Here is an 18713-nt window from a genome sequence, read left to right on the forward strand (position 1 = left end):
AACATTGACATCAACTGCACCATGTATTCACACATTTTACTTCACTGTTAGTCCATACAAATCTCTCGTCACTATTTCTTCTTTAGCGAAATACCAAATTATTCGTAGTTATTCTTTTATTAAATAACACAATACAGTCTGTTATGTGTATTTGATATAATTATATCTGATTTAATATATATTTTTTTTCAATTAAGTTGTTTGTCAGTTTGAATAATTTTGTTTTCATTACATGATATTGTAATATAAGTTTATTCAATAGAGATGATACTGATTTTTTAGAAAATAGTTTGACCTTGACTGTTAGTTTATAACACTAGGCGTTGATTTGAATCCTGACCTTGTTTCAGAATTTGTAGCAACCTTCGTAAACAAGTTATATTTTATTTCAAAATGATTGGTTGTTTCCAAGATCATGATGGGACTTAATCTTTAAGATATAAACAAATTTTTTATTTTTTTTTTAATTTCTTAGAGTAAAATTGATTGGTTTTCGTCAGCGTCACACTGGGTAAACGTGATTTGTAACAAGTACTTGCTTTTATAAACTTCCAGAAGATAATAACGTGACCCTTGTTTTAGAAAGCCCATATGACCCATGTTTTGGAGAATTTATCTCAGTAGAAGCTGTGCTGTTAAACTGGTGTATGTGGTGCTGATTGGAGATATTTCAAATTACTTGGTTTGGAGTTATTTCAAATTGCTTGGATTCAAAAGGAGTAAGTGCAATATATTTCTGTAAATTACATGTACTCATGTAATATTGTGGAACAAGGACAGTTTCTTTTATAAAATTTTCCTCAGCTTTCAAAAATCGGAGTGATATTATTTATTTATACAAGGAACCGTATATTTCAACACTACAGATTGCAGCATACGTCATCGTCTTCCATCTTGGATTCTTCGTCGGGATTCGAACGTGAAATAGTAGAACATTTTGTTATTAGGACTGCTAATAGTTTATTCTCGGATTATTTTTGGATTACTGATGGATTTAATTCTATAAAACCATAAGTTCATATGTTTTTATTATTTTATTTTTACAGAAATTTTCCAGGAAAAACAAGTATTGTAGTTTTCAAATCTTTAAGTTTTCACTTTTTCTTATGTTACGGTTTATTCGAGCCTAAACAAGTGAAATAAGAAGTCCCTTCTGTTGAAATTGTAACATTAATGTTCATCTTTTTATTAACTGTTCTGTTTTTTTTACATATGCTATTTTGAATAATTAATTCCTTTCAAGCCACAAATAGCTCTCAGATTTCAAGAGTATTAGCATTGGGATAAAATGATCATGCTTATATTTAGCCCAGAAATATATGAAAACTTTAAAGAGAAAGGCACTGCCCCAGGTGCAAGTTATTTCGGGTTTGAACCCGGCCGATTCTAATCAAAGACTTATAAATATGGTACTAACAGCTCCCTGGCCAGACGCTCATGTTTAAGAGGTCAGTGTTAGGACTGGTCGGTGTGGTGTTAGGATAATGTGACTGGGTGGGACAGTATGCAGTATTGTCTGCGGCATGATGCCCCAGTGATATACATCACTATAAACTGCCACACTGCAGCGATGTTACTGAAAAATTGTTAAAGTTACACGAAAACTCCAAATCACGCACACTTAAATGGAAAAATGCAAATAAAATAAAAATCGTTTTGCGTAAGCTCAGCGAAAGGTCTCCATAAATTGTTCGCATTGTGGCGAAATTGTTGGGGAAAAATACAATCTTGAAAATAATATTTCTTCGTTATAAACCATATAGCACAATATATATCATGTCAAACACTGTTATGAAAAATGTTGGTAGATATTTTGTACCACGGCCGTTTTTAAAACAGTTCATGCATAGATGACTGAGTTTTTAAAATATTAAAGGCCCAAAACACCCCCCTAATGTAGTCTAATGAACATTTCTACTCCGTGTTTCAGGAAAGGGAATAATACATATTACCCTGCATGAATAGCACCTTTTCGTTCGTTTACAGTAGCTATAGTTATTAAAATACAAATGCTAACAGAATAATAAGAATTAGTGGCTACAGTTTCCATACTTCAGACTGCATGCCGACATCCCAAATAAGCGACCGATATTTGCGAAACAAATGTTCCAAAATGAATGCAAATGAGCTTAAAAGGAGAATCGCGAATCAATATTTATTACTAAATATAATTGCTTTTAAAACTTAAAAAGTTCTCATATTTAGTTGTCAAGGGCATTTTAAAAATGGAAGCAGGAAACCGTCAAATCATATGATCGATCTGCACGTTGAGCTCTTGAAAACATGCCTCTGCCTAACTATGATTTTGCACATTCGTTTGGTAAAAATGTCAAGGAATACAAATGAATAATACATGAATAAAAAACTCAATTATACTTACTTAAAGAAAGTCGAGAAAGACAAACCAATGTTATCCAGAGTGTAGCTGTAATAATGATATGTGTATATTATGCGAATGGGTAATTGTGATAAAAATATGAGAGCATTATTCAGGGTGATTGTTGTAAAGGTATGTCAGTAGCCAGATAGACATCTAGACGGGTAACTATACATGAACATTATCTAGAAACGTAACTGTGATAAAGACATGTCATCATTAATAGACAAGTAAAGGAACAGAAATATGAATGCAATAATTCCCCTTGATACTATATTCTACATAACACCAAATCACCGATGCATGACTAAAATTGCATATATAACTTAATTTGCATATATCACTAAATTTGCGTAACAAAATAACTTGAACCCAGTCCTCGTATGCGCTAGCTTTTTTAAATGCATAGCACTGTCCCGGGGTCTGATCGCTCATGTGGCCTAGTGGTTAGTGCGTCCGCCTCGGATGTGGGAGGTCGCGGGTTCATTCTCTTGCCGAGTCATACCAAAGACTTGTAAAAATAGTACTAATAGGTGCCTCGTTAGGCTTTCAGCTTTAAGAGGTTAGTGTTAGAGCTGGTCGGCCTGGTGTCAGGATAGTTTGAATGTGGGGGACATCATGCTACATGTCTGCGACATGATGCTCAAGTGCTAGACATCACTATAATCTGCAACAGTGCAGACATTATAGCGATGTGACTGACAGATTGTTAAAGCAACGTTATAAATCCAAATCACACACACACACACACACACACACACACACACACATTTTGTCGATTTCACTGGAAAAGGAACTTTCGCTTTTAGAATATTAAGCATGGCATTACGTTTAGTACTCAAAACGATTTCGAGAATATTCTGATATTGTTTCATTATTTTCCAATAGAAGTCTGGTTTAGACTTTTAATGAAGAATCTTATAATTTTTAGACTGTTTTGGGAACATGTTTATTTTATATCAGACATTGTATTGTTCTATAATAATAATAATTCTAAAAATAATAATACTAATATCATGTTTAGTATTCAGTGTTTTGGTCACTAATCTGTTCCTGACAAAGTGTGTCTTCTACTGGTAACATTAGCACGGATCAATTTATCTGATGTACATGCACTAAGAGTGTAAACTGGATATTTCCACGTGTGCAAGCAGTACAAACATGGCATTTCCAAGTGCAAAACAGCTGTCCACTCTTTTGCCAGAGTTTTATATCGTCCGTTGACATGCATGTTTGCTTGTTGACATAATCCGGAAGAGAAAAAATACATGTATTTACCTATTTTGTTAATATTGCCAATCACACACAATTAGCAAGCCACATTTAATTGTGTATCGCAGCTTAATAATATTGTATTGCTAAGTCCCACTTCTGACCAGCATGCTACTCTTCAGTTTAAACTAGCATAAAACATTTAGTTCAAACAATTATTAACCGTTTCGCTCATGGATATAGTTAGAATATTTTATAAAATTATTGATAATCCGTAACTTTGAAGAACACTTTACAGAGACGTGATTTATTTAATACCTTTACAATGTATTAGATTAATCATTCCAGACAAAGAAGTCAGCGTATTGCATTAGGAGTGTACATTCCACTACATCCTTGATACGGTTTGACAATAGTAGTCCAGCAAAAACCTAACGGAAAAAGTTCCAGTATCGATCCCATGAAATGCATGAAGATGTTGCATTTATTTGTAATCATGTTTCTCCCGTATCTTGAACAGACATTTGGAGGGGCTGGCACGTTAACATGGTTTCCACAATTAAACGTACTAATATACGTATGTGCATTGTTTCCTGACATTATTATTATTATTATTATTATTATCATTATTATTAATTTTATTAAAGTGATAACAGTTTTCACTAATATCTGTTTTAGCAACATAACAATTGACCACCAGTTAGCACAATTGTACTTATAAATATTGCAATTATCGAACAATACACATTTAATTTATATTTCATTCCAAATTATTGTTAGTGGCAGGCAAATGTGAAGGATATATTTTATGCTGGATGTGCCAGTATTACAAGGCATTCAAACATTTGATCAAGGTGTAGCGTGAAGGTATACGTAGCAGTCGTGTTGTTTTTATTATTATCTGACTTACATAAGTTTCCTTATTCTGACATTTTGCACTGCTTCGGTGGTCTACTGGTATGAGCGTCAGTCTCAGATGCCGGAGGTCGCTGGTTCGAACCCACGGTAAGCAATATCCAAATAATTATAAAAATGTTACTAACATATGCCACGCTTGGCGCTGAGCATTAAGATGTTAGTGTTATGACTGGTCTACCTGGTGTCAGGATAATATTACTGGGTATGGGTATGATACCAAATGTTTGCGGCATGATGCCCCAGTGGGATACATCACTATAAACTGCCACACTGCAGATATCAAAGCGATATGACTGAAATTTTTTTAAAGCTACTATGAAAATCCAAATTACACACACACACACACACACACACACACACACACACACATTGTGGCACATATATCATTAAGTATTAGATGATATGCACAGGTGGATAACCATATACATTGTAGGGCTTGGGGACCTTAAGGATATTGGTAGAAAACTCGAGGGCGCTTGAACGCACGAGATTTATCTGAAAATACCCTTTGTATTGCCCACCTTTTAATATGAAGGTAGCATACGAGATGTCGTGTAGTTGTTCAGTTCCGTCTATATCAGTATTGAATGTAATTGTGCTTTTATTATATGATTACACACACCGTTAAATGGCGACCAATATCATTATTTCTATCTTCACACACACATGCCCTTTAGAAGGTTTGTATATAACCGACTTGAGAAATATACAGAGGACATTTTTTGGAACACTTTCTGAGCCAGGTCAAATTAAAGGTGTTATCCAGTACAAACCGTAATAAATGTCACGTGATATGATGAAACCAGAATGAATGTCAAGCACTGTGATGTCGCTACGAAAGCTACGCATTTAAAAAACAAATCAAGCTATCATGTTCTATGTTTTGGTTAGACTAAACGTCATATTTTCTTGAGTTTAATCTAGTACCTGGCTACCATAGCAAATATCCATTGCAATCGATGAATTTTGCCTTTTAGATGACATGTATGCAGAATATACACTAGAACTGAATGAACATTAGTTAAACTATATTAGCATTAAAATTTAATGCAACAGTTAATATTTAATTTTGATGAGTAAATGCTACTACACGACCGCGCTGACATCCACTGTAACTAATTCAGCGTCTGACAGTGACTTTCGTTCCGTGTATTACATAATTAGCTTTCGTTTCTCGTCTTGTAAAAAGTATATTCATGTTGCGCATCTTACATTTGTTTCTGTACCATCCAAGTTCATTTACTTGAAAGACCTCAAGCAATTAAAATTAATCAAGTGTTTTCTATATAATCGTTGGTCGTCGAACTCAGAACAGTTTTAAGTAGACGACTTCCTTATTTTGTCTAAAGCTAACGGACCTGTATGTAGAGAATGACAACGACAGTATTCTATTTTAAATCATCTCTCTTTTTGAAGGGAATGATTTAAGACATAATACTAAGGGAGATATTTTTTAAAATGTTCCAAGTTTCCAAGTTTGTCATTATGCGGGGAAAATTCGATACAGATCGGAATCAACAGACTGTGTTATTTCATGACAAATATTTGCCCCAATGTAGGGCTACAAGCATGTAGCTGGAACTGCCCATAAAATAATTATTAATGTTCGAATATAAACAAAAGTGTTAGATGACATTCAGCTGAATAATTACAACATCCTCAATCCACCCAAGATTGAGAAAATCATAACTCATTTGATGTCAGTGAGAAACCCAAGCCATTGCATAAATCTGTGCTACTAACAGAAAAACTGGCTTTTAAAGATTATCGAAAAGGCACCAATATAACTCTACCCAACAAGCTGGAGTTGTACAGTATCAAACTTGACATAATAATGAACACGGGGGATATCAGACGAGAAATCCGCACCTCTACAATACGTTATGTCTCGATACGCCAGGCTTATAACGTTTAATGATAGCAAACAATTTCTAACCACTGTAAAAGTTGTGCCAAACTATTTCATGATGATCCGTTTTAAAACCTAATTGCACTTACATTAATACAAAGATAGGGTTATCCATAGACTTCAAAATATTACCATATGTTTTCCGTATTCATTGACATTCTGTGCATACAATTAGAGCCAAATAGAGGGAGGTTTATGTTTAAACTGGAGTGGGGAAGGAGAGAAACTTGTTATACCCATATTTGAAAAAGTAATTTTGGCGAGGAGGCCTCTGTCGATCAGACAATTAGTCCAACATAACGACAAAGAGGCAGACAGACAGGTACATTAAACATACTTAGAATAAAATAAACTTGTGCCTGGGGCGAACAAATGGTATAAATAAGTACATGTTTAATTTCCCACAGCATAGGATTTTGTTTATATGCAAATTTCAGATCCATTTGTCAAATTCCGTTGCAACAACATATAATTTTGTGTTGCACAACATAAAATATTTCGTCTAAATACGACGTAGAAACTAAATTACCTTGAACTGCAAAGACACAAGCGTTTTACTATCAAGTGTTGTAATAATCAAGGTAAGTTATGCATTTTTCTATTACGTTCTAAATAGTACATAATTTGTATTTTGTGTTACGTGTCACCCCGTGATTTAAAAAATAATATCTTTCTCACTAACTTTACTTTCTTCTATCTTATGAAATTCAACCTAAATTATAGTCTCGTATATACAATATTTTACATAGCAATTATTGGCACATCTTCATGTTGTGATGTTAACAATTATGGTAATGTCTTAGAAATGCGGAGTTAATTGCCCTATTTTAGTTGACATTTCTACACACAAGAGTGTACAGATCAACCTGAAATGAGAATGACTAAAGATAATTTATAAACTGTTATCAGTTCTTAATTTACAACTGACCATGTGTATTATGTGTGGGGTTTTTTGTGGGTGGGGTGAGGGGAGGGTTATAACGAAGAATACTTTAAAGAACCCATTTTAACTTTTCGTTTCCAAAAACCGAGATCTCAGGTATTACTTTACAATCAGTTTGGATGTACGGTTTTACAAAGACGCATACAGATGCAGCCGTCAGTAAATTTGGCTTCGCGCGGTAATCAAAGGGACTGAAAAATATATAATAACATTGAAATCAACTGCACCTAGTATTCATACATTTTACTTCACTTTCAGACCAAACAAATCTCTTGCCATTATTTCCTCTTTAGCGAAATATCAAATTATTCGTAGTTATTTTTCTAGTCAACAGTACAATACAGTCTGTTATGTGTATTTGACATAATTATTTCTGATTTAATATATATATTTTTTCAATTAAATTGTTTGTCAGTTTCAAGTACTTATTGTCATTACATGTAATGTAAGTTTATTCAATAGAGATGCTACTGTTTTGTTTGGAAAATAGTTTGATCTTGACTGTTAGTTTATAAGCACTAGGCTGTGATTTGAATCCTGGCCATGTTTCAGAATTTGTGGCAACATTCGTAAACAAGTTATATTTTATTTTAAAATGATTGGTTGTTTCCAAGTTCATGATGGGAGTTTATCTTTAAGATATAAACAATTTCTTAATTTTTTATTTATAAGAGTAAATTTGATTGGTTTTCGTCAGGGTCACAATGGGTAAACGTGATTTGTAACAAGTACTTGCTTTTATAAACTTCCAGAAGATGATCAAGTGACACTTGTTTTAGAAATCCCGTGTGATCCACGTTTTGGAGAATTAATCTCAGTAGAAGATGGGCTGTTAAACTGTTGTATGTTGTGATTTTTGGAGTGATTTCAAATTAGTTGGTTTGGAGTTATTTAAAATTTCTTGGATTCAAAAGGATTAAGTCCAATATTTTCTGGAAAATACGTGAGCTCATGTAATATTGTGGAACAAGGACAGTTAAGTTTATAAAAATTTACTCAGCTATCAAAAACCGGAGTGATAATTTTTATTTCTACAAGGATCTGTTGACTTCAACACTACAGATTGCAGCATACGTCATTGGATTCTTCGTCGTAATTTGAACTTGAAATAGTAGAACATTTTGTTATTACGACTTCTTAAAGTTTGTTCTCGGATTAGTTTTGGATTATGTTTGGATTTGATTCTATAAAACCGTAAGTTCATATGTTTTTTTTTTAAATTTATTTTTACTGACTTTTTCCAGGGAAGTAGAGTACTGTATTTTTCAAAGCTTGTTGTTTTCACTTTTTCTTGTCTTATGGCTTATTCGAGCCTAAACAAGTGAAATAAGAAGTCCCTTCTGTTGAAATTGTAATATTAATGTTCATCCTTTTATTAACTGTTGTTTTTTACATATGCTATTTGAATACTTAAATTCCTCTCAAGCCACAAACAGATTTCACGAGTATCAGCACTGGGATCAATTGATCATGCTTATGTATAGCCCAGAAATATATGAAAACTTTAAAGGGAAAGGGACTACGTCGGATGCAAGATATCATGGGTTCGAACCCTGGCCGAGTCTTACCAAAGACTTATAAATATGGTACTAACAGCTCCATGGCTAGACGCTCATCATTAAGAGGTTAGTGTTCGGACTGGTCGGCGTGGTGTCAGGATAATGTGACTTGGTGGAAGAGCATGCATTATTATCTGTGGCATGATGCTCCAGTGATAGACATCACTAAAAACTGCCACACTGCAGATATCGTAACGATATTACTGAAAAATTGCTAAACCTACACGAAAACTCCAAATCACGCACACTTAAATGGAAAAATACAAATAAAATAAAAATCGTTTTGCATAAGTTCAGCTAAAAGTTTCCATAAATTCGTGCGCATTGTGGCAACATTGTTGGGGAAAAACATAATCTTGAAGATACTATTTCTTCATTATAAACCATATAGCACAATATATATCATGTCAAACACAATTATGAAAAATGTTGGTAGATAGTTTGTACCACGGCCGTTTTTAAAACAGTTCATGCATAGATGACTGAGTTTTTAAAATATTAAAGGCCCAAAACAACCCCCTAATGTAGTCTAATGAACATTTCTACTCCGTGTTCCAGGAAGGGGAATAATACATATTATGCTGCATGAATAGCATCTTTTCGTTCGTTTACAGTAACTATAGTTATTAAAATACAAATGCTAATATAATAATAAGAATTAGTGGCTACAGTTTCCATACTTCAGACTGCATGCCGACATCCCAAACAAGTGACCGATATTTGGGAAACAAATGTGCCAAAATGAATGCAAATGAGCTTAAAAGGAAAATCGGGAAAAAATATTTATTACTAAAAAGAATTGCTTTTAAAACTTGAAATGTTCTCATATTTAGTTATTTATGGCATTTATAAAAAATGAAGCAGGAAACCGTCAAGTCATGTGATCGATCTGCACGTTGAGCTCTTGAAAACATACATATGCCTAACTATGATTTTGCACATTCGTTTGGTAAAAATGTCAAGGAATATAAATAAATAAATACATGAATAAATAACTCAATCAAATTTACTTAAAGAAAGTCGAGATGATATGTGTATATTATGCGAATGGGTAATTGTGATAAATATATGAGAGCATTATTCAGAAGGGTGACTATTGTAAAGGTATGTCAGTAGCCAGATAGACATCTAGACGGGTAACATTAATAGACACGTAAATGGACAGAAATATGAACGCAATAATTCGCATTTACACTATATTCTACATAACACCAAATCGCCGATGTATGACTAAAATTGCATAAATCACTAAATTTGCGTAAAGAAATGATTTGAACCCAGTCCTCGTATGCTCTATCATTTTTTAAAATACAATGCTCTGTCCCGGGGTCTGATCGCTCCTGTGGCTTAGTGGTTGGAGCGTCCGCATCGGATGCGGGAGGTCGCGGGATCATTCTCTTGCCGAGTCATACCAAAGACTTGTAAAAATAGTACTAATAGGTGCCTCGCTAGGCTTTCAGCTTTAAGAGGTTAGTGTTAGGGCTGGTCGGCCTGGTGTCAGGATAATTTGAATGTGGGGGACATCATGCTACATGTCTGCGACATGATGCCCCAGTACTTGACATCACTATAAACTGCAACAGTGCAGACATTATAGCGATGTGACTGACAGATTGTTAAAGCAACGTTATAAATCCAAATCACACACACACACACACACACACACACACACATTTTGTCGATTTCACTGGAAAAGGAACTTTCACTTTTAGAATATTAAGCATGGCATTACGTTTAGTCCTCAAAACGATTTCGAGAATATTCAAATATTGTTTCATTATTTTCCAATAGAAGTCTGGTTTAGACTTTTAATGAAGAATCTTATAATTTTTAGTCTGTTTTGGGAACATGTTTATTTTATATCAGACATTTTACTGTTCTATAATAATAATAATAATTCTAAAAATAATAATAATACTATCGTATTTAGTGTTCAGTGTTTTGGTCACTAATCTATTCCTGACTAAGTAACATTAGCACGGATCAATTTATCTGATGTACATACACTAAGAGTGTAAACTGGATATTTCCACGTGTACAAGCAGTACAAACATGGCATTTCCAAGTGCAAAACAGCTGTCCACTCTTTTGCCAGAGTTTTATATCGTCCGTTGACATGCATGTTTGCTTGTTGACATAATCCGGAACAGAAAACATACATGCATTTACCTATTTTGTAAATATTGCCAATCACACACAATTAGCAAGCCACATTTAATTGTGTATCGCAGCTTAATAATATTGTATTGCTAAGTTCCACTTCTGACCAGCATGCTACTCTTCAGTTTAAACTAGCATAAAACATTTAGTTCAAACAATTATTAACCGTTTCGCTCATGGATATAGTTAGAATATTTTATAAAATTGTTGATAATCCGTAACTTTGAAGAACACTTTACAGAGACCTGATTTATTTCATACCATTACAATGTACTAAATCAATCATTCCAGACAAAGAGGTCAGCGTATTGCATTGGGAGTCTACATTCCACTACAGCCTTGAAACGGTTTGGTAATATATGTCAAGCAAAAACATAACGGCAAAAGTTCCAGTATGGATTCCATGAAATGCATGAAGATGTTGCATTTATTTGTAATCATGTTACTCCCGTATCTTGAACAGACATTCGGAGGGGCTGGTACGTTAACATGGTTTCCACAATTAAACGTATTAATATATGCATGTACATTGTTTCCTGACATTTCTATTATTATTATTATTATTATTATTATTAAAGTCATAACAGTTTTCACTAATATCTGTTTTTGTAACGAAACAATTTACCACCAGTTAGCACAATTGTACTTATAAATATTGCTAGTATCGAACACTACACATTTAATTTATATTTCATTCCATATTCTAATTTGATGTAAATGTTACCCATCAAATCTCTTACCTGAATGTAACACATTATAATTTTTATTTTATTTTGAGCCGATGGCCTCGATCACTGCTAGAAAATCTAGTAGCCCAGCGCAATTCTAAAATCATCGAATATATTGTAATACCCCGAGTCTCTCAGAACATCCGTCGGTCCGTGTTGTTTGCAAAAAAGGCACGAAAAGCTCAACAATCGTTGCAGAAAGATAAATATTATCATTGCTGGGGTTATTGCAAATAATGCTTTATCGAGGATTTCACATTATCATTCACCGTCCTGTCTATGCCCATATAAACGTGATAAAGCAAACATGCACACACAAGACCCAACATTACACGCACAAATGTACACCTGTCATGATACAATTCTCAATCATATATTGAAAATTTGTTGTTATTTGTGGATTTATGGTAATGAACACCTCAAATTCCAGGAGTTCTTGTATTAGTAAACGGCTACTATTTGCATTGATATTATAACGCACATGTTATTCTGGGTCCAAACACACAAAGAAAGATCTTTATTTTTGTCGTCTCAAAATAAAGTTGATATTCTTCTTGGTAGTGGCATCATTAGTCTGCAGAAGTTCTATACTTTGGGATGCAGCAACCTGATTAAAATCGATATCTCTGATATAATGGTGATTTGCTGGACTCCGATTCGAGGACATTATTTAGACCTTAAGATTAAACAGCCAAATGATAGCTTCACAAGCATGACATGAAATAAGAGTAAACACTTACAATATCGTTTCCATAAGTAAGTCTTTCTTTACACGAAATGCAACGTTTCACTGATAGGTTATATACTAAATGTCGACAGCAAATTCCAAAGGTTCGCAATTATGAGAGTCCGTCAGACCTACTTTTTAAAATCAGGTCTTGATGTTTATTAGACTGTAGGCTGCAGCAGTAATTTCGCGCGCATTATACATGCATTTTACAACTAATGATAAAGGCAAAGAGAAGGAAATATATTTCTAACATATTGTGTCCGATGCAATGTAGCTTTGGTCATTTCTTTTTTATTTTCACGCGAATTAAATGCTTGTACCCATAATAAATAGTTTGAATTGCATAACGGCTCAATATCAAATAGAAACCTGCCTTCGAGTGTTTGAAATAAACGTCTCATTTTGACATTCAATGCTATTTTCCCGGATATAATTTAACAAATATCCGTCAATGCAGCTATAGATGGTGTAGGAATACATGCATGCTGATAATATTCAATATCGTTGCCAAGAACTATTATGTATGTGCATTTTGGGCGAAACATTTCAATTTAACTGTTTAAACAATTCATATAATTCTTAAAAAATAAAATTTATTTTTTAATTTTAATTGCATACTTTAATTTGAAAAGTCAATATACACTACCAATTAAAATTTTGCTTGTCTGTTATTAACAATAAACTTTTGATATCGATTTAAACTTTTAACTACAGAAAGGAATCTGATCAGAATTTATTTTACTGCATATTCTCTACATGTGTTTCTCAGTACTGAACTTTCATTGTGTCCAAACGAAAATCAATCATATCGTATTCTATAGGACATTCACCGCTCCGATGGCCTAGTGGTTAGAGCTTCCGGCTCGGAAGCGGGGGTCGTGGGTTCGAACCCGGTCAAGTCATACAAAAGACTTACAAAAATGGTACTAACAGCTGCCTCGCTTGGCGCTCAGTGTTAAGAGGTTAGTGTTAGGACTGGTCGGCCTGGTGTCAGGATAATGTGACTGGGTGGGACATATTGATACGTGTCTGCAGCACGATGCCCCAGTGTTAGACATCACTATAAACTGCCACACTGCAGACATCATAACGATATGACTGAAAAATTGTTAAAATCTAAGTTAAAAATCCTAATCACACACACACATAGGACAGTTAAAAACTTATCCCGAATTTGTTTAAGAGGCTGGACTATAAAAAAAGTGCCGTACATTGTGTCAAAGATTTCGCTACCGGATCATTATTAATGCCTCAGTAAAAATGTACACTGTCGCCGAAATATACACATACTTCATAACGATAATACTCGAATTCTAACGAATAAACAATCATCTTTAAATCAACACCAACAATGTCTAAATTCAACTCTTGTATCAACACCAGAATGACACATAATAAATATGCTCTAAAATACACTTGGATTACATTCTCGAGTACTGAACCGAAACGAATAATTGTGGTGTGTTTCCTCCTGTGAGATTAAGTTGAATAACTACGCTATTATACAAACTGTGGTGCGCTCAAATCAAAACTCAAATCAAGTACATAACGTGGGTATTATATCTAAACAATTTAAAGGAAGTATTAAGAGAGATTATTGCAAAAAAAGTATTGTGTTCATGTTGAAGAAACTCAAGATTCCATTTTATAAACAAGTAATTTTTTTCTGTTAAAGAAAAAGTGTTACTGTTGAAACTCTGCTGTACTTATTAAATGATGTCATCTACTAAGAAATACTGAATAGTTATCCTATTAGATTTAGTTTTTATAGAGCGAAAGAAACTGTACATAACATTGAGAAGGTTTCATTGCATTAATGTAAAATTACACGCCCACTTCAAATAGTTTTAGCAAGCTGTTAAGAATCTTCTAAGACAATAACTAATATAATGGATTTGTAATCTTGGGAATCGTGTTGAATATAAAATTCGTCTACAACCTATCAGGACAGTGTGGCCATTTTTCATAACTGACATTACTGCTAGGCTGTCCCCGTGTGCGTATATAACTGACGTCATTATAATGCAGGGCTATATTTTAGGTCAAAGAAGAACATGCCAGCACTTGACATATGCAATAAACATATTATCCTGAAACTGGCTGATTTCAGAGCTGTCTTCCTGTGCATAATGCTTGAATAGTACAGGACAATAGGCCGAAACTACAAGTTCAGGATGATCTTCAATTTCAGAATATGCTTAAAATAAATGTTATGTTTGTTTTATTAACAGCACATTTCGTTTAAAATTCGTGAAGCGAAACTTATTCAGGTCTTCTTGGATTCCACATTTCAATAAACTGTAATTTTCATACAGTTCGCATCTTATTAACTAAACTTGTCTACTATGATATATATCTTGAATTTAGTACGGTGTCATGAACATAGTAAGGAACAGTGAACTTATAAATATATGACAAATTATTAAGTATGTCACCAGTAGCAGGTACATGGTGAATATTGAGCCAGATTAAAGTCAGAACAGTTGCTTTTGTGAGCTTTACTCCTTTGAGCTCTTAATCATCATAATTCAACGAACCTAACCACGTATCATTGCACGGCAAACGTCTGGCATATATACAAAAGTATAGTTACAATAAATTCACTTTTGACGTTATAAAATATCGTGGGCTAAATTTAAATGATATAAGTGGCGAATGCTATCATAGCTCACGATAAGATCCAACTCTCTCTCTCTCTTTCTCTCTCTCTAACGCAACTTCTACATAGTCCGTCACGTTGCATGATCTGGCATTTGTTTCAAGGTTGTTTACATAACATAGCCCTTCAGGATGTATAGTCTGACATATCTTTTCAGGTTATCTGCACAGCCTGTCGCTATGAATAGCATAACAAGTCTTCAAGGTTATCTACATAGCCCATCATTATATATACCCTGACAACTCCTTCAAGGATATCTACATAGCCCATCATTATGTATACCCTGACAAGTCCTTCAAGGTTATCTACATAGCCCATCATTATGTATACCCTGACAAGTCGTTCAAGGATATCTACATAGCCCATCATTATGCATACCCTGACAAGTCTTTGAAGGATATCTACACTACATAGCCCGTCATTATGTATACCCTGATAAGTTGTTCAAGGTTATCTACATAGTCCATCATTATGCATACCCTGACAAGTCGTTCAAGGTTATCTACATAGCCCATCATTATGTTTACCCTGACAAGTCGTTCAAGGATATCTACATAGTCCATCATTATGTATATCCTGACAAGTATTTTATGGATATCTACATAGTCTGTCAATATATATAGCCTGTTATTTATTTCAAGGCTATTATGTACACAGCCCATCATTATGTATAGCCTGACAATTCCTTCAAGGTTACATACACAGCCTATCACTGTCTATATGGTGACAAGTCTTTCAAGGTTATCTACATAGCCAATCAATATGTATAGTGGGACAAGTCTTTCAATGCTATCTATGTAGCCCATCACTGTGTATGAGAAAAACTTTGGGAGCGTCAAGTGCTACATATGTTCATTACAACTTTTTTGACAGCGGTGCTGGTGTTTGAGTCAATGGCAAACATTGTATCAGTAATTTGTCGCACTTAAAAAATTCCTTATAAGTCTTCCTGCACATGTTAGATAAAAGCCGATGCATATATATATATATATATATATATATATATATATATATATATATATATATATATATATATATATATATAATGAAGCAGAGTAGTAAATAGGTCTGCCCACCTGATTCATGATCAGGAGGTATCAAATTCGAACCCCCTTCTTGCATCAGTGACTTGTGGCGCTGCAAAATTTCATTTCAAGTCTTTATGCACATGTCAGATAAAAGCGGAAAAAATCGCAAAACATGTTTAAACTTTAGCGGAGCAATAATACAAGTTATAAGAACAAACTTCGATTAACCATCATTCAGTATACATAATGAAGCACAGTAGTAAAATGGTCTACACACCCGATTCATGATCTGGAGGAAGCAAGTTCGAACCCAGTTCTTATCATGTCTTTTGTTCTACTGAGAAGCACAGTTCAACTCACTAACTGATGATGACCAAAATTCTAAATTGAGAGTAACATATATTACTGGTTTCCCTGCAACTGACTCTCAAACCATTCAATTTGAGACATGGGAGCCTACCGATAATTCAATATTTTCCGACCTTACGAGGAGAAGTAAGGTTTTAGAAGATACTGACTTTTAACTTTAAACCATTGCAAAATATTCTTTACAACAAAAGTCGTTGATAATTTTCACATCGGCAAACTTATATTATCCCAAGTTCAGATTAGGAACTCAAGATGAATCTTCTTTCGTAGAACACATACACATGCCTCTCTCACCTTGTATTTCTATCTGACTCTTTTCTCCTTTCCGTTTCTCCCTTTCTCTCGTTATATATATATATATATATATATATATATATATATATATATATATATATATATATATATATATTGTTTGATATTTTAGGAAATGAATGGGGTTATGAAGGAAATATAGGTAAGATATTTTTAATTTTGGTTCTATATATCACTTGAGTATAGTGAAACTATTACCTCGTTGATTATATATAGTTAGTTGCTATATGTCATTGCGTACACATGAAATATAAACTGTTTTGATTTCTTTCTTTTTCGCGTATAGTATGGTTGGATAACTGACCTGGCTCAGAATTAACAACACAGACCCCTTAACCCTAAATAAAGTTCTGTCCCGTATATGACTGTTAACTAGTATGGTGAACACTACTATAGCTTCCACTCCTTTCATGTAATATTTATAATATGTAATATTAACTTCCTTACTTAATCGTGTCCTGTTTCCAAACGTATTGACAGGGCACCGAGGCTCTTGTAACTAGTGAAGCAAGGGTAGCTTCATACGGGTCTCAGGGCCTTACATAACCATAAAGACTTACTGACATATCCCCAGTGATGGTTGAATATCTAAATATCGACAAGTCTTGGACGGCAGAAATTTATTTCCAGACGGACAGATATATCATCTTAAATGAATTCACCCGTTATCGTGTTAGTGTGCTCGATGGTGTAGATGCTTTAATGAAATTTTAGACGAGTTTTTCTTCACATGATCCTTTGATCCTTTTCAAACTTTTGACATGTGTAATCAGAAGACCAGCAGCACACACTCGCCAATTACAGGTTTATATATAATTGGGATCCATTGTCTGAAATATACAACACCGTGATCATTTTTATCTCTTCTTTTGTGATTCTTTTCGGGAGTAGGTGTATTAAAGTAAATTTTTTGCGACGTTGCTTGAGCTTAGACAAGCATTGTAAGACGAATCTGTTTAGCGTGTAATCCGTATTCCTCTCGCAATTTACCAATGTATAATAAGAGGATCTGATTCATATTTCCTATATTGTTTTTCCTTGTCATGTGACTGTTGTCCACTGTGTTAGCTGCAAGGTCTGTGTGGAAAATACAGCGAGTGGTCAATATAATTATATAAATTCTTTCTCGTGCGTTTCAAAAACTTGTTTCTCTTATTGAGTATTATTCTTGTACAATATGTCTCACTGGTCACATTATATTTAGCACGTTGAATTTTAACCTCGCGTTACACAAAGTTTAAGCCCCTTCATTGTCAATTAGGTGCACATCTCGACGATTGATTTTGTGTCAGTTGGACAGTGTGATCAATAATTATTGCCCATTGCGAAATTCCTAGCATCATTGAAAAAAAAAAAAAAAAAATATATATATATATATATATATATATATATATATATATATATATATATATATATATATATATATATATATATGCTGACAATCTACAACTATCTACTTGGATATTCTCTTTTATCAATACACGCATAAATACACACATACAATTTTGTCTGCATGTTTTTGTCTGTAATATGGAATATGCAAACAGATCAGGGGTATATATACAACTGTATGTGTCAGTCAATACAGATAGTTGCTATCGTCTGAGTGGCTTCAATTGTATCTTCTTGACATAATGTTTTTTTATTGATCCTATAGACAATCGCTCATAGTTAAACTGTTATTTTATTGTACTATCTATCTATCTATCTATCTATCTGCCTGTCTGTCTGTATGTCTGTCTATCTGTCTATCCATCTATCGATCATCCAATATAAATTTGGTTTCATATTTGCTTTGAAATATCTTAG

The 18713-nt window shown here is 33.9% G+C and overlaps 1 protein-coding gene across 1 annotated transcript in view; it reads left to right on the forward strand.

Annotated features, from left to right (window-relative positions):
- LOC149784299 (uncharacterized) overlaps positions 1 to 18713 on the forward strand; it is a 95158-nt gene that overhangs the window by 695 nt on the left and 75750 nt on the right. Inside the window, exons 2-3 of the mRNA XM_089932974.1 lie at positions 11370 to 11557; positions 17017 to 17046. Coding sequence (XP_089789100.1) covers positions 11473 to 11557; positions 17017 to 17046 — 115 coding nt within the window. The 5' untranslated portion in view covers positions 11370 to 11472. The remainder of the gene's footprint in view (positions 1 to 11369; positions 11558 to 17016; positions 17047 to 18713) is intronic.

The sequence above is a fragment of the Sinohyriopsis cumingii genome, chromosome 14 (assembly GCF_028554795.1).
Source record: "Sinohyriopsis cumingii isolate HCF-2022 chromosome 14, ASM2855479v2, whole genome shotgun sequence".
Taxonomy (NCBI): domain Eukaryota; kingdom Metazoa; phylum Mollusca; class Bivalvia; order Unionida; family Unionidae; genus Sinohyriopsis; species Sinohyriopsis cumingii.